Raw genomic sequence first — 21582 nt, forward strand, 5'->3', positions numbered from 1 at the left:
ATCAATCACCATAGATATCAGCGGATTTAATTTCTTTGTAGTCATTTTTCTCTTCAGTTTTTAGGACTATAACCTCCACTTTTTCCACTTGATAAACATCTCCAACTTCTTCATCATATTTTACTGTTAGATGCTCTAGATTTTCCAACTTCTTCTCCGTCCTCTCAAATGTATTTGATAATTTCTAAATTTCTAACAATATCTTTTGCAAACTTAAAGTTTTTTCTGCTGTTGAGATTGTGCCATTATCTCCAGCTGACAAACACTGCTGTTCTGGCTTGGAAGGTTTTTACAAGATTAAGCATAAATTCATAATAAGGTCTTATTTTCACTTTTCTCTGGTTAAATATATATTTCAAAGGAACATCTGTATGCTTTTCTTCTTATCACTCTCTATAGACAAAACAGTGAGACCTTGAAGTGCCAAGCCAGAATATTCATTGAGGAAAGTAAAAGTGTTTTGTTTCCAATACACAAACCTCCAGCCTCTGAGTAGCAGTATCGTCTTACCCTCTGTTGTTACAATTTTCTTTGTTGCTTTTTGTATCTTTTTTATTCCAAGTTTTAAAAAAAGTCAAATTCTTGAATGAAATAGAAAAGAAAAAGGGCAAAACACGCAGTAATGAAGGAGAATTTTAGTCCACAGGTTGCAAAAAATAATAATGAAAAAAGAAGAAAACTTAATCCATTCATTTTAAAAGGCTTGCATAAATAAATAAAAAATCCATAAAAATAACATTTAAAAAGTAAAATAACCCACTGTCCAAAACCATTTAAAGCTTAATTCCGCCGATTATTTCTTCTGTTCTCAAATTTAAATTAACTTTAAGTTTTTTATAGGCAGTCTCTTTTAAAACGGTAAAAATTCCTCACCAGCTGGAAACACTTTCTCTTTCCATATCCTTCCGTTTCGGAGCCGCACCAACTTCCTCAGCCTGTGGCTGGACTTTTTGTCGCCAGCTTGAAGAACTTGTCTTGGATCGATCAGGGACTTTGCAATGTCCTTGAGATCAGCAAGACATATTCTTCCTGTTCACCATCTCTGCGGAATGGTTTAGGTCCGATTGGACCACCCAGTGGCAAAAGTATCGGCTGCGGTCTCGAAGCATCGATGCCGCACGTCCGTATCATTGCGACGTTGGCTCCTCAGAAATGAATGTTAAGGTAAGGAAACACCCATACTTTATGTCTACCTTGTCTTTTTATGTCCCATTATGCCTTCCATAATTTTTCTTCCACAAGTTGCAGATGAGGAATAACAAGGCATCATAACCTATGCCGCATCTATTGCATTACATCAGCAGAATCTCATAAAGTGGCACAGCAAGTGAACCTTTTTTTATTACAGGCACAATGACTTCCCGTACAGATCTACAGCAACAGAACTGCTGCTGAATTTACATTACTTTATCCAGTTTCTCTGTAAGGAAACTGATTAAAGGATTAAGGCATCAGGGCATTACAGATCAGGAGAAGGCCAAGTATCTGTCTTTGACCACAAGCAAAGCATGTGACTGTGACATAACGTAATACAGACAGCACACCAAATTCAAAACTGCAAACGAAAAATTATCCTAAAACTAGAAATGCAAGACCAACTGGAATACTACAATACAGTCTCAGTATTTTTTGATAGCTAAAATGGGTTGTTAGCACACATAAACACGTGTTTTGATTTATTTCTTACTTATTTTGATATTTACAGCAACACACTGAAATTCTAGACAACTGGACATCAGCAAGCCCAGATACGGAACTCAGTTGTTTGTCCCAACAAACCTGGGACATCTGGGAAATATTGGAAGATGCCAGCAACATAAAGAAAAACCAGCAAGATGTGTCAGCTCCTCAAAGCCCTAAGTAGCTTCTGGATGTCAGAAATGCTCATCACTCCTGCTGCTGGGGAAATTACAGAAGAATTTAATTCATTTCCTGATGCGGTTTCAGTCTCGGTAGAACCTGTTTGACCACAAGCAGGGCATGTGGTATCTATAGACAGGAAATCCACACGAAATGCATTCATCAGTTGTTGTTGTTTTTTTAAAAAAAAACAAGTCAATTTGGGAATGAGACCAATTGCATCATTGTATTGTGTCTTAGTGCATATGCTTAGGCCTCACATGCAAACAACTGGGGTGTAATTTTTCAAACACTTCGTTTTTGGTTTCTTAATGTAATATTTATGGCAGATAACTTTGGAACCAGCTATGAAAGCCTTCTAAAGGATGTGGCTGTTTTAAGAATTCAATCAGAGGTGCTCCACATTACTTGGGAAGCACCTCTTTTGATGACTTTATGCAGCTCTCCAAGAAAAAATTTCTGCTCGTTTTTTTTTTTTTAATTGTTATCTAAGAGTTGAAATGAAAAAAATGATCGGGCAATTCTGCAAAACTCTGTGTTGAGTTCAATTTTGTTAAACACCCTTGATTTGTAGTCTATTTACACATGGATTTTGTCAGTGTAGATTTCACTTTTTAATCAAACAAATGGGTTTTATTTTTCTGAGCGTATAGTTTGAATTCACTAATTCACCAAGTTTTTGCATTATGGCTGAACTGCACAGACACATTCCTTTAGGAAAAATCACTTATTCAGTAACAAACTATGGGAGATAATGAAAACAGAAGGTAAGAATATTGCAGTGCAAATATTTGAATTTAAAAATTAGGGAGTTTTAAATCCTACTAGATTAGTTTGAATTGATTTTTATAGAGAGATGTATGGGAATGCTGGGGCCGTTATCAATACTTTTAGGAAGTAAATTAAGATCCCACCCCACTTTTTGGATCAGCTAACATCACTAGGCACTTTTTATCTTGCCAGGTCCCAACTTCCTCCTGCTGCAATGATTGGCACAGAACTTTGCTAATTTATGAGACGACAGAAAAGGCCTGACACAATGAAAAGTATCTAGAGATCTTGGGTTCAAGTGCTCCTTATGCAGATCTGAAGCCACATCTGGTACTGCATTAAGCATATAATCAGACACATACTAGTCTGAAGAAAAGCCTCAATGATCCCAGGTTTTCAGTTATGAATTGACTTGTATGGAATTGTGCTGTTAAGGGATCAATCCTTAGTCTTCTATTGTTAACTACAGTGCGAAAGTGTCTGGTTTATATTGCCATGCATACTAAATGTAACATCATCTTGTGGCAGTTATTCCATTTTTTAAAGTCAATTCAAAAATTATTTTACATCAGGATCAGAAATTGTAATAAAGCTCTGTTCCTTGTTTTAACACATACGGAATGTATTCCCTGCACTTTTAGGAAATAATGTAAGTTTATAAACACTGATACAAAAATATAAAGCACCAAAAGTGCTTTTCCAAACACAACACTGTATCTTTAATGAAAATGCATTGCTTCTGCATAAGGAAATAAATAAAATAACAGCTTTTCCTTTTCCATTTGGTTTCCAGACTAGACTTATTTTCCCAGGCTGTTTGTGGTTTCTTGGTCTATATTTATGTAACATAAAAGAGGATTATTTTAACTCCATAGTTCACGGCTGTATCCTGTCTCCACTGTTGTTTAATATCTATTCTGAGTCAATTTTCAACGAAGCCCTGGAAAACATTGATGCTGGCCTAAAAGTAAATGGTGTTCGGATCAACAATTTAAGATATGCTGCTGATACAGTTCTACTTGCCAGTAAGCATGAAGACCTTCAGCTCCTCATCAAGTCACAGAAATATCTGAAATATACGTCTTGAAGCTTTAACACCTCAAAAACTAAGATCATGGTTGTGAGCAAACAACTCATTAATTTTACCACCGATAAATTCTGAAAGAATGTCACTAGAAAAAGGAAGAGGAAGAAAAAGAAGAGGAGGAAGAAGAAGAAGAGGAAGAAAGTTCATAGAAAGACTGTGTAGTCGCAGATCCCTACCTGAGAATAAGTCAATATGGGTGTGCAAATTTTGGCTTCCAAAGGCTAAATAAAATAAGGGCTCAGATTCTATGTGCTTATCAAGGGTGTGTTTGAAGGTAATGAACTTCTTGGCTGATGCTATGTGTATAAATCTAAAATATTATAATCTAATCTAATTATTTTACGATTACAACCTACGCCATTTTAAGAGGAGAATACAGAGACATCAAATTCTGATAAATATACTGATATTTTCCAGAAGCTAATCAAAACATAGACATTTATTTTACGATAACAAAGGAACTTAGAAGTCCTCACTTTTGAGGACACAACCTAAAAGATCACATAGTAATGAGATGGTAAGCTATTTTGCTTCCATTTTTGCAATTATCCTTGGGCTTTAAAGGAATAGCAAGAGGCAAAGTAACTGAAATAGTTGGTCTAAAACAACTAATCGCTTAAGATAACCAACCAGTGAGTAACTAAGTATTTGTTAAAAACAATATACAGCGTGGGAAGAAAAGAAAGAACAGCAAGAGCCAGAATTCATTATGCTGAAAGAGAAAAAATAGTAATTCAAGCAAAGAAGCTAAGAATATATTCTTCATTATGATCAACAATGATCTTAAAATGAACAATAATATGAATTATGAGCCAATACAATATTTATCAAAGTAGTCTAACAAAAAATAATAAAAGCAATAAGTGCAAGTGGTGGCTTTTATTTTTATATTACATTTCAGTTGATTGATAGCTATGTAAGTTACTTCATGCTGAAGTGGTACAAAGTTACAACAGAAGACTAAAAAATAAAGTGAGGTTATGGATGGAAGCCTTGCTCTGTTTTCCTTATGTGGTGTAGAGAACCAAATGTTTAAGAAACACCACTATAAACTGATAAACTGACTATAAACTGATTATAAACTGATTCATACATCTCTTTCCGTTTCTACACATTGGCCTGGAAAGGCTTGAGCACTGGCAAAATTAGTGAGAACGCATAATTTCACTTTTAAAATGAACTTAGTGAAAATAATGCAACATTTTGCAATGTTAAATAATTTACCACACTATCATTTTGGAGCAAATAATTTATTTGCATGGTATTTCATAGTAGATCACAAATACAAAATTGCAGCCAATTAAACTCCATGCCTGTTCAAAATTTACCGAACCCGCTGTAGAGTGAAAAAATGTAAGCAGAAATGTGCACTTCATTTCATTATAAGTTTGAAGGCGCTATGACATTACGTTGATGTGAATCAGTCCAATATTGAGTTATGTTTCCCACTTTACCTCTTAGAGAATTTCCTTCTTCTAAAACCTAAAATTACAAATATTTAATACTTTAAAAGCATGCACACAATTACACACTTGCACATGCACGCAGCCTAGACTCAATGCAAAGGGCTTTGCTTCGAATGAATGAATTTTCTGCATCAGTTGTCTTTTTTAATAAAGACATCATTAAGCTGTATTGCGGTGCTTTCATATTTAATCAAAATCTGTGCATAATAAATGCCCCCTCCTCTTGCCTAGTCTGTTCAAATGAGAGTTAATTATATATTTTAGAGATGGCCCCTTCAGTTTTGGTTTTATCTGAAATTGAAGTCATGCACATGGTACACAAGACTAATAAGATTTCACAAGAGGCAACAGTGGTTTAATTGCATTTTAATTTAACATTCAGACAACTGTACACTTTTCTATAAATATATGTGGTACTGAAATATGTACATTTCTTCCCCCATCCCACCCTTTATAGTGCAGTCAATTCAACAGTCATACAGATTAAATTGTGCAGAACAAGCCCAACGATTCCTAAAGGCATGTTGCCTAGAAATGTTATCACTTCTGTGGTACTTCAGTATCAGCCAGAGAAGTCTGCCAGATGTTCTACAGTTTCTTCTCCACTGTAAATTTTCTCCTTCAAGTACCTTGGTGTATTTTTGCATTAGAGTCCAGTATAGTCCATGAAAAGTAGAAAGACAATTCCTTTATTTTCATCCTACTCAACAATTGTCAAATGGAAATTTACCAGAAAGGGAAAATTCATTACACAGTGACATGTTTTGCTTTTTAAAAATGAACATTAATAGATTGACAAAAGCCGTGGCTAAAGGGACATAAAATGAGAAGATACAGTGCTACTGATACATTTCTGCATGCTAACAACTTTTTAATAACTGGATGTATCTCTAACAATACACTGCACACACTCAGGCTTCACATGAATATCTCATACATTCAAACCAATCATACTGTCTTGGTTTTGGTGGCTTTTCTCCTGTCCTCATTTAATTCTATACACTTATCATAAAGAAATCTATTTATGTCTATGAGTATATACTAGTGAATTGAACTGGAATGTCAGCAAAATTGTTGTCTTATGTTTAAAATAGTATGTACAGCACATGTATACTGATCATGAGATCACTATTTAATCACTCCTGCAGTATGATCTTTAGCCATTCCTTTGATGACACAATGACAGAAATTATACATCTATTCCAACCCTTGATGTGGAAAGGATTGAAGAAGTCTACAAAAGGGCTATTGGCAAGGATTCTCTAAGTACCCAAAACAAGAAAGGAAGTAAAAGTAAGCATCTGAACAGCAGCAACAGTGGGTGATCCAGGCAAGAGTGAGTGACTTGCACAATGCACACAATAACAAATCTGAAACAGAAGGCATATGCCTATAAATTAAACAAACAACAGTACAACTGGAGATAAAAAGAACGGAGTGTCAGGTGAGCCATCTTGACAAACTAAATACAAAAGAGGTGGTGATAAACAGAATGCAAATGCTTAGAATATCTTAAGCATAGGCCTGAATGTGCTTATGAAATTTCATTTCCATAAAGAGGATTTGCAGTTTTCTTTTGCGGTACAACCGCAAAAGAAAGGAGAAAACTGCATATACTCAAATGAACTGGGCCATATATGAACGGTTTTCATGTGAGCTTGTACAACCGCAAAAGAAAGGAGAAAACTGCATGGCAATGTGTTTTCCAACAATAACATTGATCAGCTGGACACTGGACGAGGTGGTTTGCTTTTGCTTTCTGCCTCTTTCCCACGCACTGCTGCCACATAAGAGAAGAGACACAATACCGAATAGCAGATCTCATGAGCCTAGAAGACATTTAAAAAATAAGATCATCAGATGTTGGATAGTTGGGTATATGCAGATGTATTCTTACTTTTAGAGCAAGTATAAGATGAAATGCAAAGATGAAACATAATGTCTTGATGTGGGCAATTCTTCCATCTCCACCACTGATAGGAATAAGCAAGCACACATTTATTCTTGCATAATTAAAGTCCAATGAATTGTAAATTTTGTTTACAGTTGAATCGTTTGGAAGTACCTTCACCTGTACTAAATCCAAATATAATTTAATTGCTAAATCCCATGTTGGCAGAAAATAGAGAAGAATGGTGAGAAGGTGAGATATGAACTCTCATGGACTTTGCTGATATGTAATCATAGTTTCATCTCAAAAGTTAAATATTTTCACTGCTCATTTCAGGGACCTTATCTTTCTCCTCCTAACTAAATGACTTTATAAATATAATTGTTAGTTACTAAATGCTCTTCTAATCTCTATTTACTGCACTGGTATTACCTAGTTTGGGTAATGAAACATCTGCAAGAAAACAATCAAGCTCAGAGATCACTAAGGACCCCTAATCTTTATACAATCTTACTGCTTGCCTTCCACCTGTCCCTCAAATCCTTTTCAGAGAAAGATGTGTAACTTTGTATGACTTTGTACTTTTGCATTGCAGTGCAATATTTAAAGAAGTGTTGTTTAAATTTCACTTATGCATACAGTATTGTACATAAGTTCTAAATGCTAAGTGAAGTGTCTTTCTTGTATTTGATAATAATGCAAATATACTGCTGGGTAAAAATCTTTTTCAATTTTCTGATGTACTTTCATGGGTACAATAAAGAATTTCAAAAAAAGTTAAATATAATGGCCCAACTCTTCTATGGAATAAAAGCCAGCATTCTAACCTTAATTCATAGGACTTTCGAGTGAGAATTATTACTATATTTATGTTCCAAATACAATACAATACAATACAATAGTAGAGTTGGAAGGGACCTTGGAGGTCTTCTAGTCCAACCCCCTGCCTAGGCAGGAAACCCTATACCGTTCCAGACAAATGGCTATCCAACATCTTCTTAAAGACTTCCAGTGTTGGGGCATTCACAACTTCCGGAGGCAAGCTGTTCCACTGATTAATTGTTCCAACTGTCAGGAAGTTTCTCCTCAGTTCTAAGTTGCTTCTCTCCTTGATTAGTTTCCACCCATTGCTTCTTGTTCTGTCCACAGGTGCCTTGGAGAATAGCTTGACTCCCTCTTCTTTGTGGCAACCCCTGAGATATTGGAACACTGCTATCATGTCTCCCCTAGTCCTTCTTTCTCTTAAGCTAGACATACCTAGTTCCTGCAACCGTTCTTCATATGTTTTAGTCTCCAGTCCCCTAATCATCTTTGTTGCTCTTCTCTGCACTCTTTCTAGAGTCTCCACATCTTTTTTACATCGTGGCGACCAGAACTGAATGCAGAACTGAATGCAGTATTCCAAGTGTGGCCTTAAATGTATCCATGACGTGCCAGGTTTGTTCAAAGAAGACATATTAAGTTACATTTATATTGGTAGTTTAAAAAAACCTACCACTTTGAAAAATGAGATAGAAAAAATAAACTTTTAATCATTGGTAGTTGAACTGCCATGTTAATTAACAGGCCTGGCCTGTTAATTTTATCTCATTTTTAAATGTTATTGTCCTATTAATTGGGTTTGTTTTTTGGATATGTATCTAATTTCTTTTTAACTTTCGTGATATGTGTTTTTTAATGTTGTACACCGCCCTGAGTCCTTTGGGAGAAGGGCGGCATATAAATCCAATAAAACAAACAAACAAACAAGTTAAAGAGATCAATATTTGAGCTACAATAAATCTTGCAAGCAATCTGATGAAATATTGTGCTATCAAATTCTGTTGCACTCTCTAAAATCATTAGCCTAGTGTATTTCCTACAGTTCTTATATTTCTGATATATAATTTTTGAAATTGGTCATATACATATTATTTCAAAATCTTGAATGCTAGGCATGAAAACAAAACCTTTGAAAAATAACCAAAAAATCATAGTAAGTAACTTACCATTGGTGTCTTGTACTTGTGGCTCACCACTTCTTTAGTTTCAGGAACTAAAACCGGACGGGCAAGAGACAAAACAAAGAGTTCAAAAAACGAGAGGAAAAAATGAAAGGAATAGTATAATGTTCCCAAAGGTAACAAAAGGTCCAAGGGAAACAGAACAGCTGCAGGAAAAAGACATTTTAACTAATTCTATATTCTTCAATTGTAACAATTCACCCAAGTCCATAGAAATACAAATAATTTACAGTGACAAATACTTTAGGATATATATTCATTTGGGATTCCTTTGAATAATATATGATTTTTTAAAATATATCCTAATAATTCTTCTATAGATAATTTTGGTATATAATACATTTACCAAGCTCCAAAAACTGCTGGCTCTTATTATGTCCCACTTATATTAGAAAAGTAAATGTAAAGTAAATGTACTTAGGCATATAAAGATTATATCATGTTCCCAATTAAAGATCAACTTCTAAATGCCTTTAGTGTAATAAAACTGTCTCTAAGGAAGGTTTGTTCTTCCTGAGCATTTGGCCAACAGTTGAAAAGTATTCAAAAAGATCTACATTCTAAAACCAAAATAGGAGCAGAACTCTGAATTCTTTCTTTGCTAAATAATGTTAATCCATGTTAGCTTTGTTGCTTCATCATTTAACACCAAACAGGAAACATATCCATTTTAGGAAGGAAACTGGATCATATAGGGCTACATGGGGAAGGATGAGTAGAATAAATATCATATTACTTACTAAGAAAAAAATTAGCAGTCAATCTATGAACAATTGACTTTAATATAGTGGGGGGAAATGCAAACAAAATCCAGACATACCCTTTTTATGTAAGAGAAAAAAGTGCTACCACAGAGACTTAATGGAACACAGAAAGATTAAGCAATACATACTAAAGATGATAGGACACTATTAAAGAAGAATGAGACAATAAGTTGATCTTATATGAAATCAATATTTTGGAGAGCTAAAAAAATTCATCCATATGAAGTCCATACATGGTCAAGGATGCAAAATTCAGAAAACTGGAAAAAATCTTTTGAAACTATTTTACTTATTAGTATTACATAATTCTGAGACTAACTCTGTATTACCCATAAATTATTACAAAAAGAACCACACAAATATTTCTTTGCAGTTAGTATGTGACTTCAAAAGGCAAACAGGTAAATCAGACAGAAGTGGCCTTAAGAGGGAAAAAGAAGTCAGAATAAAAAATGCAAAATCTCTGACATTTAAATATCATTTTAGAAGGGCACCATCACACTGACTACATATACCTGCTATAACCTTTCCATAAGGAAAAGAATTAGAAATAAGGTTAAAAAAGAATTCTAAAGGGTAAAAAATAAGAATAATATATCTCTATCATACAAGAGTTTAACAGTGAAGCTCAGAAAAAGGATTTCCATCTTCCCCCTCCCTCCAGAATTGCATTTGATTTTTGACACTGCTCCAAGTAAATAGATTAAAAGAAGAAATAAACAAAAGTACATCTTGCACTCTCTTGCCCTGTTAATGAGCATACACAGTACTAGCAAAGGATAGGGATGAAGGACCACATTACCTGCTGGAGAATGAAGGTTTTCATAGCAGCGATAGTGAAAGGGCCACAATAAAACTAAAGCACAAGTACATAGCAGTAACTCAAATTTCAGAGCCAAGAGTCTGATGCTTCCTACTTTTTTGGAACAATTCATCGCAACAGAGCATTCCAACTCAGACATATTTCATCAATTACATTATTTCAAACAACATGAGACTCTATACCCATGATGGCGAACAGAGCCATTTGTCAGGACACGCAAGGTATTGCCCTGTTGCTGGCCAGCGCGCATGCACGAGCTGGCCAGCTGACTGCGGCCTTCTTTTGAGGCCATTTTTCACCCCCGGAGACTTCCATGAAGCCTCCCGAGCACGAAAAACTGGCCCTACGGGCAAACCGGAAATTGAGAACTTACTTCCTGTTTGCTCGTGGGGCCGGTTTTAGACCTCCGGAGTCTTCAGGAGCCTTCAGGACACTTCCCTGAAGGCTCAGGAGGACAAAAAAATGGCCCTACAGACAAACCAGAAGTATGTTCCTGAACTTCCGGTTTGCCCGTAGGGCCGGTTTTTGCACTCCGGAGGCTTCAGGGAAGCTCCTGAAGCCTCCGGAGGGCCTCCAAAGGGGGGGGCAGGGAGGCTGTTTTCACCCTCCCCAGGCTCCTATAAAGCGTCTGGAGCCTGAAAAGGGGGAAAAAAGCATGCCAATACTGGGGGGAGCGCTGGTCATGCGTGTATGCGCGCTGGAGTTGTGCGCATTGCATTATGGTTATGGCACGCCCACACACAACCCTCCTGTGCTCCCCCCACTTTTGGCACATGAGCCAAAAAAGGTTTGCCATCACTGCTCTATACTAATTATAAGATCTTAGCTTTACCTCTGGAAATTTGGGCTTCAAAGTCTATCGGTTAGATATAACAGAGAAGCTGCATTCAAACCTCCCACAGAGATGCATAATGTGTCCAAACTTACATTACCACAGCTGAGAATATTGGACTTAGTTACAAGGCCAGTTGCCAGAATCGCGCATATTTTGTATGAAATAAAAGTGATCATCCACTAATAGATAATGACCAAAAAGCAACCAGGGCTGTTAATTGAAAGGTGGTCGGAATGACTGCTTCCTCTGAGTAAACAGAAGCATTAAGAAGAATATAAAGCAGTTAGGTTCAAGGGAGCAAGTGAATAGAAAGGACAGGAGTTTGCCAAGGGAGTTCCACAGGAAAGGGAAAACACTTTAAAATCAATTACAAACTATTACATTAGGTACTGATTGAAGACATGTGGTTTCTGCCAGGGTCTAAATTACCTCAGTGATGCATTATAGACATAAGGAGGACTGGACCACATAAAGACTAGTAAAATGTGTTCAGGCAAAGCACAATAAGTTTGATTGGAAAGTCCTAAATGGAACCTGTGGAGTAGGGGAGAAAATCTACTGAAATAATGGTTTCGGATAAGGCCGCCCTAGGAACTATAAAGTTGGAATTTTGCTGAAGTGGAGCCAATTACAGAAAAATAAAAAGGATTATTGGCTGATAAAGTTGAAGGCCTTCACTCTTTATACACTAATGCTATGGGGGAGGAGGGAAACAAAAGCAAGCTTGAGATCCTAATACAGAAGGGGATATATAATTTAATAGATATAACAGACACTGATGGGATGATTTATGTGAGTGGATTATAAAGGCACAGTTTGTTCAGAAAGAAAGAAGCAATCAAAGGGAATAGGAATTTCATTGTCACAGGTATCCACAGGTATTCCCACTCAGTGATGGGGAATGACATGAGCACAATAGTGACACCATACAAAGCTGTTGTTATATTCGTTATGTTAATGCTTGACGCAGTTACATAAGCTATGGAGGAGGTCACGCTATTCTCCAAAGCACCTGAAGGCAGGATAAAAAGCAATGGATGAAAACTAATCAAGAAGAGATGCAACCTAGAACTAGGGATAAATTTTCTGACAGAACAATTAATTAGTGGAACAACTTGCTTACAGAAGTTGTGAATGCCCCAGCACTGGAAGTTTTTAAGAAGAGACTGGACAACCATTTGATTGAAATGGTATAGGGTCTCCTGCCTGAGCAAAGGGTTGGACTAGAAGACCTCCAAGATCCCTTCCAACTTTGTTATTCTATATTCTGAGTTTGTGTTGTGATGTCATGAGGCATTATGTAATTCCTCCCTCCTTTATTTGCACTATATGTTAAAAAGATCCATTCCCCCTCATAAAAGGAAATTAGTGAACAATGTATTCATTTAAATGCGAAAGAAAAAATAATAATATTGCTATTTGTGTCCACCATTGCCTGTTTGCTTAAGGAGATGACATAAACCAGGGGTGTCCAAACTTGACAACTTTAAGACTTGTGGACTTCAACTCCCAGAATTCTGGAAATTGAAGTCCACAAGTCTTAAAGTTGCCAAGTTTGGACACCCCTGACATAAACAATGTCTACCAAAAGCAAATTGCAGATCTTTGAAAGAGGCATGAAGTTATAGTGACAGGAGGTTGGGGACAAGCTGTGTCAAGCATAGTCCTTTAAGGAAATTCCTGATCTGATTTCTGACAATATTTTCCTTCAGAAGAAGAAAATAAATCACAAGTAACCATTTGTCCTTTATTCAATGTTAATCAATAGGAAAAGCACAGTTGAGAAGGGTGAAGTAAGAATGTTGGGGCTATATCCATGTAATACCAGTGTTCTAGATTTTAAGGGAATCTAAAATTAAATATAATCAAATATTTATTTTGGACTTCAAAAAACAGATAATAATAAATAATGATAACTGCTATACAACCATAGGAAAACTAATGGGAGAAGGATTTCCCAAAAGTTGTAATATTAAAAAAGATACCTGTAAACAATTCCAATGGGAGAAAAATGTACAGCAACAGATGATGACAATATATATTTTTTCTTTTAACAACCATTTACTCCTTTAAATTCAGGGTGGAGTCAAGACAACTGAATGGAGCTGAGCATTTACTAGCCAGATGCATTTCCTGACACCTATGTGGAGTTCACAGCAGATACTGTATTTTCTCTTTGCACCCTGATAGAGAACTTTCTCTAATTAATTGTAGATAACGGGTCTGAAGCAGCAGAAAAAGTTTTACAGGCTGCTTTGCAAATGTAAAATGGAATAACTCAGCATTTATATCTAGCCCTTGTGTTATGACCCAAATTGGAACCAGAATTTCCATTACTAAGCAGAATACACATTAAGCATCATGTGACCACGCCACTTATCATAGAAACGGCAACCCACCCGGTTCAAACTGCAGTTATTAGGCCAGGACCTCATGCTTCTCCTGCCCTGTGTGAACGCCCTCCACTTCAGCTCTCCCTACCTGCCTATCTCCTTCCCATCTTCAGCCAAGGCTCCACCATCCTGCTACATGTGCCTTGGGCTTGTACTCTCACCCAGTGCCTGGATTCCAGGCCAGCAGAGGTGGGAAGAAGACAATGAAGGTCAGCTGGGGTGGCAACAGGGGTAGGCAGAAGAGTACAAAGCAGTCAAAAAGGCAGAGATGGGGAATGAAGATAGTAGGGTGTGGGGTGTTGAAGCAGAGGTATTTCACGCAGGGCAGGAAATATAACTATGGGATACTGCAACCATCCGGAAATGTGAACTGGTTGTGAAGCACCCAAATTTTGTTTATGTGACCATAGGAGAGCTGCAATGATCTTTCAGGACCAATAATAACAATCATTTGTTCAGTGCCATCATAATTTTGCACAATCACTCAAATAAATGGGTATAACCCAAAGACTACCTATATATTATTCCAAACTTGATGAAGAATCCAGATGACTGCTCCAATCCTGGGGCCTTTGATCCTAAGCAGCCAGTGAAAATTTGTGTAAATTGACATTTGGTGCAGTGCATGTTACAAGAACCTTCAGAATATTTCAGAGAAACCAATTCAGAATATTTTTCTATGTTTTTTGGGGGCGGGGGGTTTCTTACAACATAAATTATATTGAGAGAAAACATCATCTGGACTAATAATTCATATCAATTACTCTAAATTCTTTGCTCACAATAAAATAACAAAAGGCAATGCCATGGCACATTCACGGGTAAGGTGGAAAAAAGGATGGTTGATATTATAGAAAATCAAGGAGAAATTATGGTGATCCTGTGAATTTTAGCCGTGCTTCTTTTTCTTATTTTTAAATTTCTATGCCTATTTCATAAGCCTTTTCTATGTGCTCTGTACAACAATTTAACCAGTGTTGGGTTTCCAATGTTTTTACTACCGGTTTGCTCATGTGTGCGCACTTGCGCACAATGCTTTTGCACATGCGCAGAAGTGTCCGAGCAGGTGGGTGGAGCCTCCTGCTGCCGCCACTACCAGTTCACCCAATCCAGGCCGAACTGGCAGAAACCCACCTCTGAGTTTAACCCTAAAGGGTATGCAGGATGGTAATATCTCTACTCAGATTTTTAAAAACTGCACTCTGTGTGGCACAAATTCTTCTCCTTGCACCTCCTTTTAAAATTTGTCCCCATGAAAAATGACCACATTGCAATTACTCAATTCATTCAAATTGTTTCAAGCAGCCAAAAGAAAGATTCAGTTCACAAATTCAAGAACATTAGACGTGCTAATAGCAGATGTGACAAAGATTCCAAAGCATCTAAAACTGGCAAATTTACAGTGAATATGACTTTTATCAAACAGCATTCCCATAAAATGCTATTTCATATGACACCTGGAAACAGTTTTATTTAAATAATTAGCACAATTTTCAGGCTGCTAAGGTACTTAGAGATCAATGCTTCTTTCTGTCTCCTTGAAATCACTAGTCTTCCTTTGTCGTTTCACTGAAGAATGCCACAAGCTTACTAATTTTCACCTTTATTTTCAAACATTTCCTCAATCAATCTTTAGTTCCTCTGCCATCTTAGCAAACAAAACAAAACCTACTGTCTAAAAGAGCTACAGCCTCTCCAAGAGGACTAGAAATTTGAGTTACTGCCATGCAGGTAGAAACCTAATATCAAAATAATGTAATTACCAAATTCTTCCAGGACAAAGACGCCACGCACTGTATTGCACTTTTTAATGTGATTCAGCTCTATGAAAACCTGAAAGAAAACAGGAGGAAAAAAGACAAGATTAGGCTAAAGGAGGAAATCCTTTCTAAACAATATAAACATAAAAATGCACACCACAGCAGGTATAACTTGGAATGTGTGAGATGTAGTTTATACTACTAATCAAGCTACAATTATTTAAACCAAAAGAAAGAGGAATTTCAAAGTAAATATTGAAAACTTGCCACAATGCTAGAAATCAACAAACAACTTAAAAGGCTAAGAAGCTAAGACAGCAGAAGATGAAGTACCTTCCGCTCCTTGCAGGAGGAGAAAGCATGGAAGAGAAACGAAGGAGTTAGTAACTCTGACATAATTCAACATTGCTACTCCCTTCAGGCACTCAGTAAAAGAAAGAAAGGGGGAGGGGGGAAACCACACACCTCAAAATACAACAAAAGAAGGGACAAAGAATACTCCCAATTTTGGTCTCTGATTTGTAATCTTGTCCCATCCCATCAAATATCTACCCCTCCATGCATCCTCCTCCAGCACAGAGGGCAGGCAAGAGGTGCCATGCTTCCCACCCAAACCAGTTGTCTGCTGTTTCCGTACCCGATAAAGCCACCATTCAAGATTCATGGACTGTACCTTGACACAAAGTGCCAAGAAAACAGAGGTTGTGAAAAAAGCAATAGATGTTTTTTATTTCTGTGAGTCAGAAATCAAATCTGTAAAATATGCAAGTGCTCTGATTTTAATGGCCACAGAATCATTTCACACATCCACCCACATCCTCCAAAATGTAATGCCATTAATTTCAGTCAGAATGAGGAGCAATTTATTATTTACAAGGAAGGGATGCAAAAAGAAAATCTATACAAAAGAATATTTACACCTCAGTTTTACCAGTAATTGAATTCCCAAGTATTTCTTAGAATGGTACTGATATCAACCCCAAGGAATAAAAAGGCAAGCTAGTCTTTTTATTGTGATGGGGTGGGTGGAAAAAATAAATGTGTCCTGGAAATTTAGCTTAAGATGATAACCAGTTTTGTCTAAACACCTCAAATGCCACTTTAAAATATCCAGGCCCAGATAATAGTATTTTCTAAAAGGGAAAAAAGCTCATAAAATGTCAAACATTTGTACAATTATTTTGATATGGCACAAATGAAAAAGTACTATAATTACTGTAATATTTTCCTATAATTGCAGAAAGTACAAAAGGTTATGTTTCTCTCATACTACCAAACAAGTATTATGACATTTGCATAAATGTATTTCAGACCATCATTCCAATTAGCTAACAAAAGGGATCCTCTTTTTGGTAGCAAAACATTATCTTGGATAATGAGAAAGATTGTTTAGAATCTTTGCTTGAGATTAAAAAAAACTTTCCCCTTTCTCTATTATCCCCTGCACCACTCACAATCCTGCTCCAAAGGACTAAATAATCACTTGATACAAACTTTGGAGGTGCGGGGACCTTCATAGCAGTGGTGGGTTCCTACCGGTTCAGCTGAACCGGTAGTGGTATGGCGATCTGGGTCGCTGGAACTGGCAGCGACCTAGGCCTGCCACACCCCCGAGAAAGCTCCCCGGTCGTTGCCGTCGCTGCCGCCATCTTGTTTTTGAGTTCTTACATGCATGTGCAGTGCACATCCAGCACGCATACACAAAGCGCTCACACAAGTGAACCGGCAATAAAGCCGTCCGGAACCCACCCCTGCTTCACAGGTGCTTGAAATTCTTAACAATAAACCTTAACCTTATTGAATGGGAACAATAGTTAAACAAGGCTAGGAACAGAATAGATATTTATAAGGAAATATATTTAAAACCTCGATGAAGAGGAGAATCTAAAATTTCTGTTGAAATAAGATTGGGCTTTGGAAATTATGTGTAGGCAGTCTAGGAAAATTTTAATAAATATAAATGTTGACAAAACCTCTATGTATTGATTTTCTATCAGAATTATATATATATTTTAGTTTTCCTCTCCCAAAAACAAAACACAGAATACCAAAAATTAGAGAAACATCATATATCTAAACCAATTTAAAATAATGGCACATATCCAAATTCCAATATACAGATCTCAAGTTTTGATGGCAACAGGGACTGGGATTACTTAGCGATAGCAATCCAGCCAATCCCAGTTATCACTGTAACCCCAAGACACAGGGGTCGTTAAGTGGGAAGCAGAGGGAGTACCAGTTAAAAAGCTTAAGGGTGCCACAGGGCGAATCGGGAGGCCATAACAGGCCCAGTGCAGGATACACACAATTTGGAGGAGCATTGCAGTGTGGTACGAGCTCAGGATGGCTGGGGTAAGGGAGGATGGGGGGGAGGGGTACAGGGTGAATGTGTGTGTGAACACAAGAACTCCAGCAAAAGAGAGGATGAATGTGTGCATGCGTGTATGAATATGCACCAGCACAAGGAGATATTGGAAAGAGGGTGTGGGATGTGTGTATGCAAAGCCAAAAAGGCTGGGAAAGAGGCTAGGGGACATGTGCATGCATGTGCACAGGGAGGCCAAGGAAGGAAGGTGCTAGTAGGTGCACGGCTGTGTACAAGTGCAGGCAGTTTAGGAAAGGAAGGTGCTTGTGTGTACAAGCAAAGAAAAGGCCCATGTTGAGGGAGACTGACCTGAGTGACTTGTGACCTTCCTTGCCAGTTGGAATGTGACTTCCCTATTAACTTTACTTGTGGGAAGCTGGCAGAGAAGGTCAGCAACAGCAATTGTGACTATAGGATACCACAACTAAGTATGCAACAGCCTGAGCAAGAGTGAAGGTAACGGACAGAAATGAACATTTATGGGCAAACCTGTTCTGCTATAATTACACTACACACAAATTTATTTCCTGTTCTCATAAACAAAACTAAAACTAAAATTTTAGGGAGAAGTGTTCATTTTAATAACAACTATCCGTGCTAATTAGAAGTAAAATGTTTAATCTTTCGTATAAAAAAAAACCCTACAGTTACCATTAGCTTAATTACCAGTTTTAGACATTGGATTAGACCTTGCCAGCTGCAAGGAATCAGAACAACGGTGTGAGCAAAGTAGTTTCTTTATTGTTATTCTCCTATTTATAAAAATATCACCATACTAAGTGCATTCTCTTGGGAATGGGCAGGCAAAGGCTTCAGGGACCTGGTCTTTCTCCTGTGTTTCAAAGGTGCTTTTTCAAAAGGCAAGGTTAGAACTAATGAAGCTTCTTGGATGTGAAGCAAAATGTCTATTTCAAGGAAAAAATATAGTCCAGTTGCCTTTTGAAAAAGTACCTTTGAGACAGCCATGACCTGGCTGGAGATTCCTCCACAATCCTAATCAATTTTATAATTTTAAACCATTTTACTAACCAATATAAGGCGGTGGGTTGCTGCCAGTTCAGCAAGATTCAGCTGAAACAATAGTGGCCCGGAGCAAGTGAGAGGAAACGGATACTGTGGCACTTTTGGCCCACCCGCCCACTCGCGCTCTATACCTATTTTTATGGCGAAAGGCAAATTGTGCACATGCACACAGTGTGTGGTGCCTGCGCAAGCACCAACAATCAGCTGGTTGTCGCAGGGGTTGTGGATTGTGCATGCACGTGTAGCACGAGTCAGGCGCTTGCTCAAACGGAACAGGCGTGCGATCAGTGAACCGGTAGTGAAGGTAAGTGCAACCCACCACTGATATGGCATGATCTATTAAAAAATACTGATTTCTTTCAAAATATATTTTATAACTGTTGCAGAAAATGACAGACTTAAGACTTCTCAGGATACAGGAAAAGTTAATTTGGCAGCCAGATTCAGAAAGCTAGCACATGGCTTACATTGCAAATTCTGAACAACCTTCATTATCGAAGCACGCATTCTTATACATTCTCAAAAGCAGTGCAACACGGAAATACTTAACTCATTTCTTATTGGTTATTTTGGGGAAAAAGCCTTATAAGTAGATGGGGGTCTTACTTCTCCTTTTGTTACAGGTATGGACCATGTCATTAATGAACTTTATTTGAACCTTGTGGTTTGGACTTTTGACATAGGGACGTTGGCTAGAACATCTTGTGGTTAGAGGCTGATGACATTTCCCTGTCCCTTTAAGCAAGCTTCTAACTGTCCTTTGATGCCACGTCTTCTTTCTTATATTTTAATTCATATTTTATTCTACTTTATAACCTTAGTTAGTCTCTAGGCCTCTAAGATCTGCAAAAATTTAAATAACAGACATTGGCATGTTAGTAACCATCTTCAAACTTATAATAAATTAATAATCAAGCATTAGAAGAGGCAGTTAATAAGTAAGTATATGAAAACATGCAGGAATTATCATAAATTGTAGAAATAGATTTTTTTTTACACAATTTTCAGGATTTTTCCTCCTGAAGTTGTAACAGTACATTTACTTCTTGCCATCTAATATTAATGACATGTTAATAAAGTATATTAAAAACTAGTATTTAATAATATGTCTTTCTATAACAATATATTATTTAATGGATTTATAAATGGACTGACTAACCACTGCAGCTGTGAGGAAAATCTCTCTTCACCTTTATAGGACTTCCATTTATAGGATTTCTATTGTTTCTACTAAGAGTCTCCCAGCAGTAATAAAAATGCTGTCAGCAGCTTCCCAAGTATATTTATTTTCCTTACACAGAGCTTTTAATTCTCTACAACGTATAATAGCATCCATTAAATTATCAGTCATTATAAACCAGCACTTTTCCTTCCTGCTTGCTTTGAGCTTCATAAATTTAGGCATCTTCCTTGGAAGATGTATTCTAAAAATTGCTACCTGAATGCTCACAAAACATTCAGCAAGGTTGGTTAACACAGCACATATTCCTCTAAAAAATGGGGTGAGCAAACCTCTGGTAAGAAAGGGATAATTTAACATATTGGAGATGGATGGGTCCCCCAAATGATACATCACCAATAGGTGGAGAAGCTTGGGGGCTTATTTAAAAGCTGTGATATGCCTATTTTAAAACATTTTAACAAAGCAATTATTTATGTCTTTTTTGAATTTCTTGCTCAAATCATTGATTACATTGCCAGGATGTTTGTATTGTCAATTATGTCTCCATAAATAATGTTTCCTGTATTTCATCCAACAGATTCACATCATTATTTCCTCTTTTGGGAAAGTCTGCATCCATGCAAATGTTCTAGTATGTTTTTTTAGAAGCAAACTGTGCTAAAACAAATTTTCAGTAACAAAAGTATTTTAAGATAAATATAACACATCAGTTAATATCCATTGCGTGGTCCTCTACAATTACTAATACACCTTTCAAGGAAAGTCCTAGGAGAAAACATCACAGATGTTTTTTCTCCACTACCTTCTATCAGAATTCAATCCATTGAGGATACAACAGGCATTATCATCACAATGCAGGTGGGAATCAACTCTCCGCCACAGTCTCCCTCTAGGCCAGGAGTGTCAAACTCATGTCATTATGGTGGCATCACATGACATATCGGGACTTTCTTCCCCTTTGGGTATGAAGAATTAATGCATAACATTGTAAGGACAAACCTGCATCTAATATTCAACAATGTGTGGGATCTGTCAATATTTGCCTTTCAGGATTCATTATTATTGATTTGAGAAAGGAGCAAGGAAGAGGACAGCTGCCCAGTTTACTTATGGGGTTTGGGGGAGACTTGCTTTGTACATGACATAAATTGCCAGACCCATTTTTATTTTTTTTTCTCTGCATTTCCTTTGCTTTTCTTCCCTGTAAATGTCAATGCCATATTATTGTTAATTCCACTTATGCATTTTTCTTTTTTATTGTAACAAGTTTGACACAATAATATGTTGTTCATTCATCAGGGACTTGGAATCAGGTGTGAATATATACCCATGTGCGAACTGGACCACTGAATTAG

The 21582-nt window shown here is 37.0% G+C and overlaps 2 protein-coding genes across 29 annotated transcripts in view; one reads left to right on the top strand and one right to left on the bottom strand.

Annotated features, from left to right (window-relative positions):
- The window catches only part of MYBPC3 (myosin binding protein C3), a 98817-nt gene extending 89801 nt beyond the window's left edge, over positions 1 to 9016 (top strand). For 3 of the 5 annotated variants that reach the window (XM_081953398.1, XM_081953400.1, XM_081953399.1), the window contains exon 29: positions 8415 to 9009. In XM_081953398.1, coding sequence (XP_081809524.1) covers positions 8415 to 8536 — 122 coding nt within the window. In that variant the 3' untranslated portion in view covers positions 8537 to 9009. Of the gene's footprint in view, positions 1 to 1705; positions 3413 to 8414 lie in introns of those variants that run through there. The other 2 variants (XM_081953402.1, XM_081953401.1) reach the window with 2 other exon arrangements.
- MADD (MAP kinase activating death domain) overlaps positions 5531 to 21582 on the bottom strand; it is an 85548-nt gene continuing 69496 nt past the window's right edge. For 23 of the 24 annotated variants that reach the window (XM_081953211.1, XM_081953209.1, XM_081953204.1 and 20 more), the window contains 3 exons: positions 15657 to 15726; positions 9064 to 9110; positions 5531 to 7013 (listed from right to left, as the gene is read on the bottom strand). In XM_081953211.1, coding sequence (XP_081809337.1) covers positions 6906 to 7013; positions 9064 to 9110; positions 15657 to 15726 — 225 coding nt within the window. In that variant the 3' untranslated portion in view covers positions 5531 to 6905. The remainder of the gene's footprint in view (positions 7014 to 9063; positions 9111 to 15656; positions 15727 to 21582) is intronic. The other variant, XM_081953207.1, reaches the window with a different exon arrangement.

Source organism: Natrix helvetica (assembly GCF_964273705.1).
Source record: "Natrix helvetica genome assembly, chromosome: 1".
In the NCBI taxonomy this organism is placed as follows: domain Eukaryota; kingdom Metazoa; phylum Chordata; class Lepidosauria; order Squamata; family Natricidae; genus Natrix; species Natrix helvetica.